We start from the raw sequence: 17253 nt of genomic DNA, 5'->3' as shown, positions 1-17253 counted from the left end.
GGGTGAAAATTCCCCCCGAGCTGACGGCCCAGCGAAGAGCGGAAAAACTGATAGATGAGACGGTCAAACTAATAGACAGCTTGTGCAACAGCACAATGTCGAAACGTCGATAGATACAAAAAAGACAATCACAATACTGGTGGACGAACGAGATAGCCGACTTACGCAGGATATGCCTGGCAAATCGACGACGAGCGACGAGGGCTGGGGGCGGACTCGAAAGGGAAAAAAATCTCCAGGCCATATACAAAACAGCACGGAAGACGTTGACGAAAGCAATACGAGATAGCAAGATGCGTTCTGGAGGAAACTCTGTGAGAAGCTGAACGAGGATCTCTGGGGAACAGAGTACAAGATTGTGACCGGCAAACTAGGGGCCCGAGTCCCACCGGAACTCAAAGATGCCGAAACAACAGGACGGATTGTTCACGAATTGTTTCCGACGCATCCGATTCGGACGAACGAAACGGACGACGTGGACGCACCGGTGGCCCCCGCCTTTGCCGCTGAGGAGCTCAACAGAGCAACGAATGTGATGAAGACGAGTAAGGCGGCGAGACCAGACGGAGTACCGGCCAAAATCCTTCGGCTCGTGGCTCGTCTACGGCCGGAGGTACTTCTCGACCTGTATAACACGTGCTTAACAACAGGAACGTTTAGCGACTGGTGGAAAGAGGCAAGGCTCGTCCTTATCCTAAAAGGTAAGAGCGATCATGGCACGCCTTCGGCCTACCGACCGTTGAGTTTACTTGACACGACTGGTAAACTCTTTGAACAATTACTGAGACCGAGACTGATGGACGTGATACAGGCCGGATGGGGTTTCTCAGACTTATAGTTGAGACGAGTTGAACGATGGATGACAGCCTATGGACTGCAACTTGCAACAGAAAAGACGGAACTGACGTTTCTCATGAGAAGACGCATACAGACGATTCTACACATGAGGATGGGGACATACGAGATGGAGACCAAGAGGGAAGTCAAATACCTTGGGGTAACCCTCGATATACGAAGATAACCTTCTAGCCTCATATACAGAAGACAACTCGGAAAGCAGCAGAGAGGATAACATCCTTGAGTCGCCTGATGGTAAATACGACGGGACCGAGATTGGGGAAACGGCGAATGTTAATGGCGACAGCTCATTGGATGCTCCTATACGGCGCGGAAATATGGACAGACTCACTGAAGCCAAAGAAATACTGTAAGATGATGATGATGGCACAGAGACAGGGCGCACTGCGAATCATTTACTCCTACCTACTACGGTCGGCAGCATCACCCCCGATAACATTGTGGAGGTGATGTTGCATGAACCTGAATGGTGGCGCTTAGTCGATATACCTATATGGAAACCATATTGAGATGTAAGAACGCGGACGACTGCTTGACAGATGATTGAGCAAACGGAGTGATGCGACGTAACGAGATACGGAGGAACGACATAAACGGACGAACACAGACAGAACCTCCAGTCAAAAGTAATATCAACATAGTCCTCAGCTAGGGGAAGGACATCAAGGAGGTGTTGGTTTAGTGAGTAGGCCTATTTTTTTTGGGAGTCCCGCATAACTCCTTAGTCAGCAAGACTAAGGGGAATCCGCAAAAAGGATTCCGCAACTTCTTGTAAAAACAAAAATAATACATACACCATATACAACATTTTATTTATCTTATAAATATGTTTGTTTTTAAGAATTGTTTAATTTAATAATAATAATAATAACAATAATAATAATAATAATAAAAACACTGCAGATACTTTGTTATTTATTTTTAATTTATCAGTATAAATGCGGAAACCGTGATTAATTTACCATATTATTAACTCTGAATGGTTAACTCCTGAATGTTTTTAATAATGCTATTTGGTTTTTGTTATTTTTATAATATCATTTTATTTTACACATAGGGAAAATATACTTTTTATTATAAAAGGTTTTATAAAAGGTCGAGTTTAGTTTAAAATTTTACTTTTATAATATAATATTGGTATATATTCAATAAGTACCGAAGCATTATATGTACAATTCAAATGAATTTATATTAAAGATTGTTGATATAATTCTTAGTAATACTCGAAAATAATTATTTTACTATCATTGAAAATTCTCTGTTTAGAATTTGATTGCGTAAATTTTCGAATCAAACTTTTATCATTATACGTACATATTAAATATTATATACATTTATAAAATATATATTGATACAAAAGTTGTAACACCCTTACTGTCAATAATATTTAATCGGAACAATGATGGAGAACCAAAGTTTCCAATCAGGGACGAAAAAATGCAATCGCACAACATACTGAAGAAAATAATAAGACAACATGCAGAAAATTCTTATGTTGATATTGAAGAAGAAACAACAATGTATATTTCTGATGAAAATAAAATTATATTTAGGTATTAAATACACGGAAAACGGAGAATCTGAAGATTTCCTAGAAGAATTACATAATCCATGTGAGCAACAAATAATTTACTTTAAATATAAAAAAGAAGCAGTAAAGTTTCGGTTGAGTGGAAAAAGTAAGCCTTACGCATTTAATACTGTGAAGCACAAATACAAACAAGTAGCATGCGACAATTACGGCAATGGAAACAGCAAATTAAAGCAGGAGACAGTAGGTCTAATAAATTTAATGGAATTGTAAAATCAAAGATGACTGTACATGATATTTATTTGAAAAGATAGGCTTTGCAAAAAAGAACTGAAATAGGTAAGCCTTTTTTCAAGCGATTGAATTGGTGGATCTGGTAATTTCAAATATAACATAATATAGTATCTCATAAAAAATTTGTTAGAACAGATTTCTTGAAAAATATTAATGAAATTGAAAATTAATCTGATACTCTCAGAATTTAAATTAAACAAATGCTTATCAGATACGGCGCCAGTAACGTACGTAATTTCGATCAAAGTGGATTTAAGTTGGAGCTTCACAGCGGTAGAATATTAAATTATAGAGTACTGAAAGAAATTGAAAGCATAGAATCATTGTATTCGTTAACATACGATCACACTATTTAACCTATTATATCAGCAGGGAGTAATTTACTTTTACCTTTATGTTTAGTATTGAAAGAAGCAATTGGAGATTTTGAGCCTCGAATTAAACAGACATAATTTATTCCAGAAAATGTATTAATACGAGCTTCTAAACCTGGAAAGCTTTCTAAAGAATTATTTCAAGTACATCAGATAAAATTCAGCCTTTAGATGATTATGGTTTTTGTTTCTGGAAGAATTTTGTAAGAAAGCTATCTGCTATTATTAAATTAATAGAACACAATATTCATTTACACGAAAGAAATTTTATCATAAGAATGTAATCACTCGTACGTAATCGGTTATATTCTCCAAAGTATCAGAATACCTTTAAGTATTCATGGTCAAAAGTGATTATATTGATAAACCTGCAAAATGTGATAATCCTATTACATTTTACTTTGGTATGCAAGAATAACGTCTACGTAACTACGAAGACAACAATGCAATTATAATTTATGATTGGTGTAAAAAAGTTATGCATAAATCGCTTCTTTACAGAATATCATTGTAAGAATTATATACCATAGTTATATAATTTTCAAAAATAACACTAAACATATCTGAGATAAATAAAAAGTTGTATTTGACGTAGCTTAATATGTATATGAACATAACTATTAAAAGAAATAAAAAGATAAATTTATGATTCAATGTGAAATATTACGTTTTTTTCCTAAAAAAAATTTTTTGAAAAACGCAAATTTTTTCATTAAAATTGGATATCATGTCAGGATATGCTATTTTCCATAGAATTCGAATCTGTGATAAATATCAAAGGTTAACTTTGAATTTTATAAGTTGGGTCTATTTTAGAAATCGAACTTAGAAACTGTCTTTTCAATTTAAAAGAATCAAAAAGAAAAAATGAAAATGAAACACTAAAAATTTTGAAAATTCAAGATTCTTTACATACTGAACTAAAAGTGCAATAAACACAATTTTTTCACATTTTTGAGATTATGTAACATCATAATATAATTTTTTTCAGTAAAACTAATTAATGTATCTTAAAATATGAGCCTTTCTCTTCGAAATAAGTATTGAATAGTTTAGATATCCTTTTATTTATCAAGATATGCTAATTTGAATTTATTGTCTCACCAACTTACGCACTCACATTCAAGGTAAGTATATATAATTGACAACCCTGTTTTTACCTTGTAAATTACCATATTGGCTACTAAAAAAATACGTGTCTAATATTTTTTTATACTCTACACGTATGCAAAGTTGAAAAAAATCGATGACATGTACCTCTCTGCCTTCCCTTGTTAGTTGGAAAACAACTTAAAGAGATGTGCAGGGGTTCATTTGAATTTATTTGCCCATATTCGTGTGCTCGCTTTTCATTAAATTAATAATGTAATATCGATTAAATGATTTCAGTTTGATTATTGTGTAATTGATCATGATAATTATTCTGGTTTCTTAGCAAAATTTCTTGTCTCACAGTGTGTTGTTTACACCTTCACATTTTATTGTCTTTGAAATCCCTGTACATGTATGGAAGTCTATTCAAATTATTTTTTGTCTCTTAATCAATTTGGATTAAATAATTGTGTCGATGTATAATATCCACTAGAAAATAAATGAAATTATTGCAAAATTGTCTTCAATATTTAGTTTGAATGTTTGTAGTAAGGCTTAAGCATTCGACAAAAGTCGATAACCTGCACAAAATTGTACATATAAAATGTTTTAAAATGAAAATTGTATATTCAAGAGTTAAATTAAAAAAAATAATGGTAATTTCGATTGGAATCTTTATCTTGGAAATCGACTGTGGTAAACTACTGTGTGTGTGAGAGAGAGAGATTAGATTAAACAATTTTTTATTTAGCCATGAGGTATAACCCCGTAGGCTTACAGAGAGAGAGACACAGACAGACAGACAGACAGACAGACAGACAGAGAAAGAGAGGCAAAGAGCAAAAATTCCGTAATATACGTGAGCGATCCGTAATCCTTATTTCGACTTCGAGCATTGCGTGTCATTATACCTAATTAACTTGCGAAGCACTTAGGCTAACTTTTTTTATTGTTGTTAATAGTTGTTTTTGTTGTATAGTCTGCCACACAGGTGTCGTATAAAAGTCCCAGATAAAGCTCTGGTATGGTGTCTGCAATTTGATCACTATCATTATTTATCAATTTACATTTTTATGTACCCTTACAGAATCAAACCAATATTTTTACTATATAAACTCGAATTTGTATTACACACTCATCTTACATTTCACGAACTTCAGTACATATTCATATGTACACATTCATATAGTAATAACAGTACGTGAATAAGTACGTATAGACTTATTTTATTTGTCGACGAAGGTTGATATTTTGGTACTAAACCGGGTATCATCAGTGCTAAAATAAATTCATTATTTTCTGCAAATACCTATCCGTTACAATAAGTTTATGCTTGAAATAAATTTTAAAAGATCAGAAGAGCCGATTTTCCAAAGCCTATATTAATGTAGACATTGCTTTTGAAAACCGAAAAATTTAGATTCATGCTTGCAAGTTATATTATAACAGGTTTATAAAAAAACATGAAAAAAATTTGGTCGTTGTAATTGAAGTGAATCACATTATATACACACAAATACATACACACGCGCGTGCGTGCGCATATATAGGAAAAGGTTGATCTTGATTTATTTCAGTAATACTACGCTGGATTAGTTAGAAAAATCTACTTTGGAAAAATTTCGGTTTTTTACTAACTGTAAGCTCTTAACATAGTTTAATGATAATAATAACTTATGCTTATCATAAAATAACTTTACAAACGATTAAAACTAATTTTTTGTTCGTCAGTTGAATTCATGTAAGAATATTTGTTGTATTTATTGCTGGAAAAAGCAATTCATAAAGTTTATTTCTTTATAAAATACTGAAAAAATGTGTGTACCTTTTTTTATAATTTTTAAGCAATTTTTACAGAACCATTTGACTATTTAATTCATTTTTTCGAAGAGATTATTAAAAGTTATTTTACGAGATCACTGAGCTACAGCATAATCTGTCTTTAACTACCGTTGATTATGAGAGGGAGTCATATGTGGATGGTAAGACGTATGAGGAGGTGGAAGAGGAGACGGACAGGCTTGAACGTATGGACTACCAGCAAGCAGTGAACTCGGACTTGAGCAAGGTACTAAATGCGAGTTTGGGGGCGTCGCATGCGCATGCGCTATCAGATGCGTATGTTGAACGTGTGAAGGTGAGACGTGCTGAGCATTTTGCGGACCACTGGCACTTGTATAGCCAACGTGCAAGCCACTTCCATGGGAAGGACCGTATACAAGCTGTCTTACTTTTTGTTGGTCATCATCTCCAATATTATATGACAATTCTGTTTCTTCAAAACCAGTAGCTGACATTCGCTGATCCCCAGACGAGCCAGATGTTGGTGGATCTGGACTATTTAAACATGTTTGGATGAGAGCTTTTCCAGCTTCGCTAGTTATCATAGGTTGTAATTTTCTAGTGGCAAATGTGTACACATGTCCCGTTTCACTCGCAACCAATAGCATTACTTGTGTACCCGTCAATGTTGAAAGCTCGTACGCCTGTAATTTATTCAAGTACTGATATATTTAATGAATACAAATACTTAAACTCATACGATATAACAAGATATAAATATATATATATATTCATATACACATCAGAAAAAAATTCGCCACTTCTCCTTAATTTTTCAAAATCTCCTCTTATTTTAGTATTATTGTAATGTAATCAGCCATTAAAATAGTGACTCAGGGACCTGTTTATGATGAGTTATTACTGTCAGTAATTGATATGCGCTCAAACGTTTTGATAAAAAATGTCAACTAACATTATCAATGAACTACACATATACCAAAAATTTATACCATATCTGAATAAAATATTAGCTTAAATTTTTTTTAACTTTTACCACATAGTTAATTTATAATAGTTTTATGATACAGTCTATTACATTGTTTGTGATTTATGAATCCCACTACTACATGCCATGAGTGGGGAGTGGTACTCATGTCAAAAGTCACTTACAATGTGTAATAATGTTGGTGAGCTTAAATCAGTACTTATAGTCCTTCTATTTGTGGCTTAAAAGAGGTAATTTTTGCATCAAGAATTGTGGATTTGAGCAGAAGCGAAATTTCTGAATTACTTAATATATAGATAAGGGTAACTTAATCAAGTACTCAGTTATAAAATAAAAAATAAGAAATCTTTTTTATATATTTGATAACATGAGTACATTATTTGAAGTTACAGTGGTTCAGTCGGTAAGAGAGTCCAGGCTTCTGTATAAGAGGTCATGGATTCGAGTCCGGGCATGAGAACATTTTCAGAAATGAAATTTTCATATGTTTATTATCGTGATTCCGGTGATTCAGATTCCACCTTAAATTATAGCTCCAGTCTCGATACGTGTAAAACTATTTCCTCCAACACTATTTTCTAAAAATGATGGGAGAGATAGGTCTAAATAGTCGTGACTGTAGGAAACAAAGACTAATGCATATAAGTACTTAGTATACCTCTGCAACGTTCCACGTAGACGTAGTTCTTAATCATAATAACAATAACAATAAAAATTTATTTCTAAATAATTTTATAATGTTTCTGTTAGTCATTGGATACTTCATTTATATGAAGTATACTTATATGAAAGATACTTCATTTAGTAATAATTCAACTCGTGACTTCACCTAATTAATTACTTTTAGCGAGGAAAAGATTGCATGAATATTCCGGTTACTAAGAGTGATATACTTCCATTCATCCATCCAGTGATATAGTCCATACATCGTTATATCCAAATGACTCGCTTTTAGTTGTATGTATTATCTAGAGAATAATCTACTATACCGAACGCATTCGTGAAATACACCGTGTTGCAAGTTTCATTGCTGAATGTAATATGGCAATCATTCTACTGAGAGAAATCGGTATTGCTCACTTTATGATATATTATCGGCCGCAAGATAATTGTTAGTGTGTTCAATGATGTATCTTATGTCTTCCCCTTTCTAAAAGAAATCTTTATATCTTAAACAAAAGAGAAATACGGGGAGCTTGAGTGACCTATTGCTACTGATAAACCTTTATGGTTTATGGCCACCCGCTATATGTTTAGGACTAAAGTCGATGAGTTGCGTCTCAGGAATGTAGATGATTGGGTTGAGCTCAGTTCCCTCCATCCGATGCAGAGGAACATAGGTTCTGGGGGTGCGAGACTATCCATAGGTTTACAAGGTGCCAGCCTTCTAAAATGCTTCTCTGCCTTGGCAGATCAGTTAAGGATATTAGGTCAAGCTCAGACTCCCTCATCCGATGCAGAGGAACGTAGGTGTCGAGGACGAAGTTGTCCAGAGGATGACCAGACGATGTCGAAAGAAGAAGACGACCGGACGATGCCGAAAGAAGAAGACGATATGATTCTGTAAGAAGAAGACGACAACAATCCTTAAAGAAGAGACTGCCCTATCTTGGCATCAAATGGCAGCGATTGGAGGACGTAGGAAAGGGAAAAGAAGATAGAGCGAATCAGCTCGTGCCACTCCCGTGAAATAACCCCTAGCGGCGGTTTCGCGGGGAATAAAAGGCTGCAAAAGATAAAGATAAAGAGGCTGGAGTTTAGTGGGTAGAGGTTCTACTTTCAGAGAAGTAGGATCTGGTCCATCCATCCGACCAGGCAAGTTGCCTCAGCACTTGGCGAGTCCCGCATACGGGGAGCTTCGTAGGGCTCCTATCATGGTGCGTAAAAAGCATTCTTCACCTCTTCGAAAAAAAAACATACACACACATGGATGCACGTATGCACGCAAGTACATACACAACAAGAGGTACGAAAGCATGAGGGGTAGGAGTATCAACCTCGTTAAAATGATCAAAGAACATTTGGTCTGGACATTAATATCTTGTCAAAGAAGTACTTCCTAGGATACACGATAGAGGAAGGAACTGTGAAAAAACCAAAAATGAAAAATAGTATAAATATTTGATAAAAACGAACTATCCTAGATAGATAATGGAAATGCCGAGAATCCCGTTGACGATTCCGATTAAGTACGGTGATTGTCTGAAGCTTGAAAGTTTTATAAAATTGTGGCAAGGAATGGATGATGGCTCTACCCTATTTTAGACCTGCAAAATCCAAAAAACTAGGTCCGCAAATCGTATCTGATCCCCTTTGCAAGTCATGGGCAAAAATATATATTAATTTATGTTTTAAATTGTAGCACTTTTTTGAACGAGATAAGTTCGCATATCATCACAAAAACAGTTCAAAACATAATACTTAATCTATATTAGTTTTATTAAATGATCTTTTCATGATAAGAATTATATAATGTAAATTTTTCCGTAATATTAATAAGTAAATAATAGGTTTATGAACCACCATTTCGGGGATGGTTTAATACCACTAGTTGGGAGAGAAACTGCATTACTTTAACCTGTCAAGTCAAAGATAGTATCCAAGAATTATCATGGGGAAATTTTTGAGGAAAATGAATGCATAAAACTGTTAAAATATCCTGATCAACTCCTTCATCGTGACATTTATAAATCTGTAGGCCAATTAAGTTTGATTTCCTATGTAGCTGCTTTTAGAGCAATGAATAAAATAATTGATTTTTGCTTTTCTACTAAAGATATAGACAATATTCATGGTACACTCGTGCAAAGAACTGTTGCGCTACGAGTGTTTATACGGAATGATACAAAAACCACAATATCTGCAGCGAGAGGGCTGAGACGTGGCTGACTGCTAGGCTTAGTGACAGAACCTGTAGGATAAGAAAAATATCACCGAGTTTAAGGAGTTTTCCAAATATATTGCAAGGTCATGACAGCTAATGACTCTCATTACTTGAAGTTAAATTTTGTATTCTTTTTCCTACCTCAATGTCCAATCTACTTTTTCATTATCTATTTATGCTTATCGTCACTCTACGTTACAAAGTTCCAGTTCGGACGTAACAATTAGTATAAATATAAGTATAGAATAAGCACTTAGGTCTTCTTGGATGATGGGAGACTCTCCTCCAACTGCTTCTTGGTCATGTTGATCGAATGCAAAGCACGTTTGAAGTACCACTCACGGCCACACACACTACACAAATCGAGAGGGATTGGTGGAGAGTTTAGGTTTTTAAATCAATTTCTCTAGAAACTATTTCAGAAAACAAATTTATTCACTTCCTTAGTGATAATCAATCTATTCGCTCGCGACTTGGAACGCGTCTTCTCTTTCCATTGTCTCGTCTCTGTCTGCCCTTTTTTGCTCGTCGTTTCCAAAAAAGGGAAACTCTCTCTCGAAAAGCTTTACTGCGCAATCGTGGAAAGAAAGAAAGGGTAAATTGCTCATAGCGCGACAATGAACGTTACCGACCAACTAGCTAATCACTCCACTGTCCACGCTGTAAAATCAATCGCGGGATAAAAAATCATGTGTCGACTGTCACGGAGGCGAGAAAGAGAGAATCAGTTCATAAATGAGAGAAAGTGATCAGATAGGAATCAAGAGACGGAGAGAGACGAGAGACTAGGAGAGAGGAAAGAACTTTCTTCTCTCACCTCGCAGCTCTCTACTCATAAAGTACACATCGAGCGCTATTACGCAGATTTGACAATTTTGCAGAGGGCAATCTCGAATTGCAGACACACGTGTGCTTTTTCGCGATTGCGGAGAACAATAAATCTATACAGTTAGTTGTTCTTACGTGAGAAACCTTAAAATGAGATATCAGCCGCGTCACACGCTGCCTAAAAAATTAGGCTAAATGGGGAAGCTTAGAGAGAGAAAGAGAGAGAGAGAAAGAGAGAGAGAGAAAGAGAGAGAGAGAGAGAGAGCGACTGCGAGCAACTCACTACAGATCTATTTGTCGATAAAAAGACAGAAGACGGACGATACCTAAAATCGGCAACCTTTAAGAAGTCATTAGAAAGAGTAGAGATCCGTGCATGGAGAGTTTTTTCACCTGAGTTACCTGTTTTTAGAAAGCGAGGCTACCCTTTGCTGTTAAAGATTTGGCCGGATGTTTGGCTTGAATTTTCCTGATTGATAATAAGAGATTTATAAATGTTCATTGGTTTGTATTAAATAGAATAAGACTGAGTAGTTATAATTATAATTTATATTATAATTATTTGTTGACCTGTCCATCATTTCCCTCTTTCGATTGCTGAGAGCGAAAGTACCTCTCTTATACCGTCTTTAAATAATTGGTGACGGCGCATTTGTTGCAAAGTCGAGCTGATACTTAATTGACACCCTATTTATATGTTGTGTACGTATATAAATTATATTATTATTGGCTATATTAGTAGATAATTAAACGTTCGTAAAGTGTATTGTAATAGTTGGCATGTATTTAATAAGAATTAATTGACCTATTCACACTAATCTTAAAGTAAAAATCGTCCAATATCTCGATAGAGAAATTAATTTAATTTTTACTTTGTAGAAAAGATTAGTTTCGAATAAACAAAGTAAAAAAGAAACGATGTAAGTCAATATATTACCACAAATAAATATTATACAAAGATTTCGACTTTATTAAGTTACGTAAAATTAGAAAATTAGTTTGAAAATGCACTAATTCTAACCGTAAACATTTACCAAAGTATGTTATTTAAATTGTAAAAGATATGATTATAAAAAACTATAATACTTTTATAACTTATATTACTTTTTTATACTTTTTAAAACTTTTTCATGATTTTTTAACACAAATGGATGATAACAACTTAAACCTTCATTAATAACATATTTTAATCATTAGTATCAACGTATTTGCATATTTATTTACCAATAAATAATATCGTAGAATACATCTCATATGACATTATGGAAATATTTAATACTTATTGAATTTTGAAATTTGGACAATAAAAGTTTTGATCTATATTCTTTCAGTAAAGTGAATGAGAAAGAAAACGAAAATGAGCCGAACCCTCTGTCTTCTATGCAACGGATCTGTGCAAGAGATATGGATTTCTCTTTCCCTTTAGCATTGTTTGCTCGTTTATACTTTTAGGCATCCAGCAAAAATCTGCCATCATATTTATATCCTATTTTCTTAATACCTTGGTGAAATCGTTCATCCTGTTCTTCGCTGTAGTCTCCAAGATTTTCTGAGAAGTAATCAAGATAAGAATGTAGAAAGTACAATTCTTCTGATTTCTCCATAAATTTTCTGCAATTTGAAAGTTGACCATACAGGGGTTACATGTAGGGGTTATTTTTCTAACAAAACGTTCCTCTCTGAATAAAGTGCGGATTTCAAGACCATCAAAAACACTTTATTTTATTTTTTTAAAACACTTTATTTTAGTTTGGCTTTATTTATATTCGGAAATTTCTCTCCTAAGTGTTCAAAATATTCTCCATCCTTGTCCAGAGCTTTGACAAATTGCTTCATAAGGCCAAGTTTAATATGAAGAGGTAGAAGTAAAATTTTAAAGGATCTATTAAAGATTTACAGAGAATGTTTTTTACCCCTAGAATAAAATTTGTTCTTCTTTTTTTGTAAATAGTGATTTTTTATCTCTATTATGTAACAGAAACAAAAAACAGGGATGTTTTGTAAAATTCAGAAATGAATGTCCTAGACTTTACAGTCCTAGAATTACAGTTGAAATTTTAAGATCACTGTAAACTTTCAATTGGTGTTCCGCGTAATGAATTTTCTTTAATACTATTTCCAACTTCTTGTAGATTTTTTTAACTTCGTTGAATGAGCTATTAGGATATAAGCAATCAAGTTTCCATTGTGTAAAAGTACAGCTTTCAGGCTCCGTTTAGAAGAGTTAATAAATAACTTCCACTCTTCATCTTTATAAAAATTAGATTTCAATTCATTCATTAACCCTCTCACATTTGAACACAGTGTCGTCGAGCTTTCTGTATCTTTGACAAAGAATTTCCAAAACTTCTTTTCTTTATTTCGATAAACATAAGCTTTAGTCCTCTTGGACAACAAGATTTTCGTTTTTAATACTGCGGCTAGATACTCAGCTCAATCTTTAGTTAACCCCCAATCTTTTATATAAGATCATACAACTCCTTTCGATCGAAAATTTCTGGGATCTTATTCAGATAAATATGTAGTACATATTTATCTTTTGTGCTATCACTTTAACTGTAGTGTTCCGTCTTGGGAGTTAGCTACCTGACGTTAAACCTAACATTTAAAGCGTACCGATGTGAAATCTAACGGATAAGGCTCATTTAATTAATAAACGTAATGGCCAATAAATTCTGACAGATTGAAATGCAGATAGAATAAATAAATATGATAGATAATTGTTTATTACTATACCTGGAAGATCGTTTGTTGAATACGTATGCAAACCAGGACAAGTAATGTTGAAAGAAATCGATAAAATAAGTCTTACTTTGTAACTAGGAAGTAGTAGTTATGAAAAAATGAAAAGGTTTCTATTATGGTTCGTTTGCAATAAAAGTTTAACGAAGTTAAGTAGAACTTTTGTTACACCCAATGGTCGAACTGACGTGCTACGGAGCTCTAAGAATAATACTCTGCGAACTAAACACTTATATATAAATAAAAATAAAGATACACTTTTAATAAATTGCATGAATGCAGACAATGTAAATACGATGTGTGTTCAAAAAGTAAGGTGAATTTTTAAATTGGGTGGGCTACGTAGATTCGATCATAGATATTTCTTTTATGTTGGTATACATGTCCCTCACATATGCTCATAGTTTCAGCCAATTTGTATATTTACTTTTTTTTTACGAGACAGAAACGTTAGACGTGTTTTTTGTGCTCGGCGATTTTCTGCTGTCAAAAATAATGGATCAAAGAATTTGAACAAAATTTCGTATAAAAAATGGAATGAAGTGCTCCAAAACACTTGAAATGTTGACAGTGGCATACAGTGAGTCTACTTTAAGTAAAAAAAATGTTTACAATTGACATAAGCTCTTTCAAGATGGCCGAGAAGACACCGACAACGAACCTCCCAGCATCTACTCCCATAAATTTATTGTAATAAGTAAAGGCATTTGGATACTGGAAACCAATCTTCTGTTTTTCAACTTTACTACGAGGGGGGGTCAATAAGTCTCTACAAAAAGAAGGAAAAAAAGTTTTGCGTATGTAATTTTTTATTATTTTTCAACACAGTCTCATTGAAGGTCGATACATTTTATTAAACGGCCTTCCAGTTTTTTAAGCCATCAGAAAAATATGATTTTGAAATGAAATATTGAAATTGAATGAAACAAGTGCAACTACTACTCTATGTAGAGCACGCATAAGCTTACTTAGAGTTGGATGATATTAGGATAAAGAATGACAAATAGTTGAACAATTGGATAATAGCTGCTTTTTATTGATATTCTCACAAAAACACCTCCAAAACAACAAAAGAGAGCCAAAAACATTTAAAATTTGAAAAAATATAAGCATTTCCTACCATTTTTTCCTAGTAAACTTAGATAATTTTTTTTCTCGAAAACAATCCATTCTACGCAAGTTATTGTAATTACAAAAAGTGTCTAGAATTAGTTGAAGAATACGCCTGAATACGCCTGGACCGATTTGAGCAATTTTTGAAAAACCAAATAATTGCTCAAAACATTTCGAAAAAATACAGATGTATTCTTCAGCCAATTCGAAGCACTTTTCATTTATACCTTTCTTTACGTAGAAGGAGTCGTTTGCAGGGAAAAAATTCATGAACTTTTAAATAAAAATTTTGTAGTTATGGCGAGAATTTTGCAATAAATGAATGCTCGAATGGACATCGGCTTTTGATCATTTTCAAATTCAAGGTTCGAGAACACGATTGGTGTGAGAAAATAGTATGTGAAAGAGCCGTAAAGTGTTCCAAACTCAGATTGAAAAAAAAATCAAAGTACAAAATCTGCATTTTTTAGGTTAAATTCGAATTATCTTGAAATGATTGCCAATCGAAAGAGCATCCTTGAAAAAATAGAGTATAGTGGATCCTGAATTTTTTGAAGACGCATTTGGCTGGCCGTCATCCCACTTCACTGGCCGTCCAAACTTGGGTTCGAAAAACGTGTCGCCTAAGCGTTAATGGGCTAAAGTGCTGGGGCGTCCAGAGCGAGGTTCATTGTCGGTGTCTTCTCGGCCATCTTGAAAGAGCTTATACCACTTGTAAAAAATTTTTTTGACTTAAAGTAGACTCACCGTATGCCACTGTCAACATTTCAAATGTTTTGGAGCACTTAATTCCATTTTTTACACAAAATTTTATGCAAACTCTTTGATCCATTGTTTTCGACAGCAGAAAATTGCCGAGCACAAAAAACACGTCTAACGTTTGTGTCTCGAAAAAAAAGTAAACATACGAACTGGCTGAAACTGTGAGCATATGTGAGAGACATATATACCAACATAATACAAAAAAAATATCGATGATCGAATCTACGTAGCCCACCCAATTTAAAAATTCACCTTAGTTTTTGAACACACCTCGTATAAACACTTTAAATAAATATTTAGAATGAGAAAAACAACCTGTAATATGCATAAATATCAGAAGTATAAATGCCAATTACCACAAACTGCTAACTTATTAACAGTCACTAAAACTGAATTTTTAATGAACTTGAAGTCATTTCTAAAAACTAATACAAGAAACAAAAATACCATTGTTACTGGAGATTTCGACTTCAATATCCTAAGTGATGACGTAATTGATCAAGAATGTCTAAAAGTCCTATTAGAAAATGAATATAGTCCAGGATTTAGTAGCATTACTCGACCGTCCTTCGATAATAACAACAAAGGTACTTGTATTGACAACATACGTAATGCGGTACATTACAAGGCCTTTCCTGAGTGCTGCATTATTTGCAACACCTCAGAAAGGCCATCCCCGTCTCTTGCCGCCCCGTAACCGGTTGCATAAAATAAAGATAAGCGCGCCCTATTCAGAACTATTACTCTTTTTTATGTCCAAACAACCACGCCGGAGATATGGATGAAACAAACTTGTCAAACGCGATCCGACGGACGCTTAAAGAGCAGACAAAAAAAAGGAGCGCACCACATAAAAAGAGAGCGCACGCACACACTCACTCACATGCACTTCCGACCACGTGTTGCCGACCGGCAAAAGAAAAATGCAAAACTTGACTGGGAAATGCAACGGAAATGCATGTTGATGACACATGCAGATCCGTTACACTCCCAGACACCAACACTAACACTCACGAGACACTGACACTCCTGGGGCGAGCAGAAAATCACCGATGAAGTGGCAGCCGGCAATCAGCTGTGTCGGGCTGCCGAACACCATCGGCGACATCCTGAGCGCCACACACACGAATACCAGCAACCACACACACAAACACCCGGGAGAACATCACAGAACCGACACGGGAGCGCCCCAGGAGGCGCTCCAACAGCCGGCACAAGGACACGAGGCGTACGCGCTAGAAACTGAGCGGTCATCTTGAAGCGCCGATATAGACTGAGAGCGAGCGAGCAAGACAGACTGAGACAGAGCGAGCGAGACAGAGCGAGCGAAATAGACGAAACAAGAGCGAGCGAGACAGACGATACAAAATGATAGATAGAATAATATGCAAATGCGAAGATGAGGGCGCTACAAATGAAACGACGTATATTATATATGTATTTATGACAATAAAATTAAAATTATAAATTGGAAAAGAATGAACATGGAACAAATATCGAATTGTAAAATTCGCACGCGACCGACACCCCTATTATGATAGCGAACGACAACTACCCCCATTAGGTTTAAATAATAATTTAACTGACCGAATTCGAACCTCTGACAAAATTCGCTAGTGACGTCACGACCAATGAGCAAATTAGAATAAAATTTGATTTCCGTCCGGATAGACAAATAGATAAGAGTAGGGGTAGATCTTTTCCAACAACTAATGATAGCTACCTTAGTGGGGGGTGAGAGAGGGTAAATAACGACGAAAGTAGGAGAACTAAGGAGGGCGCTGTATCCTTCTAATTTACATACGGACCAATAATAAAATATTCGGAGGGCGCTACCGATATCCGAATTAGCATACCGACCAATAATAACATTTCTTCTCGGAAAGAGGATAAGAAAAGCGATCTTTGACCGCGAGAAGCCGATTCTCGTCCATTTTGCCACTGGATCTCTATTTGGACGGAGCCTCCTTTAGTTAATATATCGCAG

The 17253-nt window shown here is 34.9% G+C and overlaps 1 protein-coding gene across 3 annotated transcripts in view; it reads right to left on the bottom strand.

Moving 5' to 3' along the window:
- Positions 1-17253, bottom strand: part of LOC131673793 (serum response factor homolog) — a 275341-nt gene that overhangs the window by 182912 nt on the left and 75176 nt on the right. For 2 of the 3 annotated variants that reach the window (XM_058952097.1, XM_058952088.1), the window contains exon 2: positions 6381-6635. In XM_058952097.1, coding sequence (XP_058808080.1) covers positions 6381-6635 — 255 coding nt within the window. Of the gene's footprint in view, positions 1-5923; positions 6636-17253 lie in introns of those variants that run through there. The other variant, XM_058952081.1, reaches the window with a different exon arrangement.

The sequence above is a fragment of the Phymastichus coffea genome, unplaced genomic scaffold (genome assembly GCF_024137745.1).
Source record: "Phymastichus coffea isolate CEN01 unplaced genomic scaffold, Cenicafe_Pcof_1.1 PCOF00014, whole genome shotgun sequence".
In the NCBI taxonomy this organism is placed as follows: domain Eukaryota; kingdom Metazoa; phylum Arthropoda; class Insecta; order Hymenoptera; family Eulophidae; genus Phymastichus; species Phymastichus coffea.
Note: the sequence above shows the minus strand (reverse complement) of the source record. Positions and strands in the feature narration are given on the sequence as shown.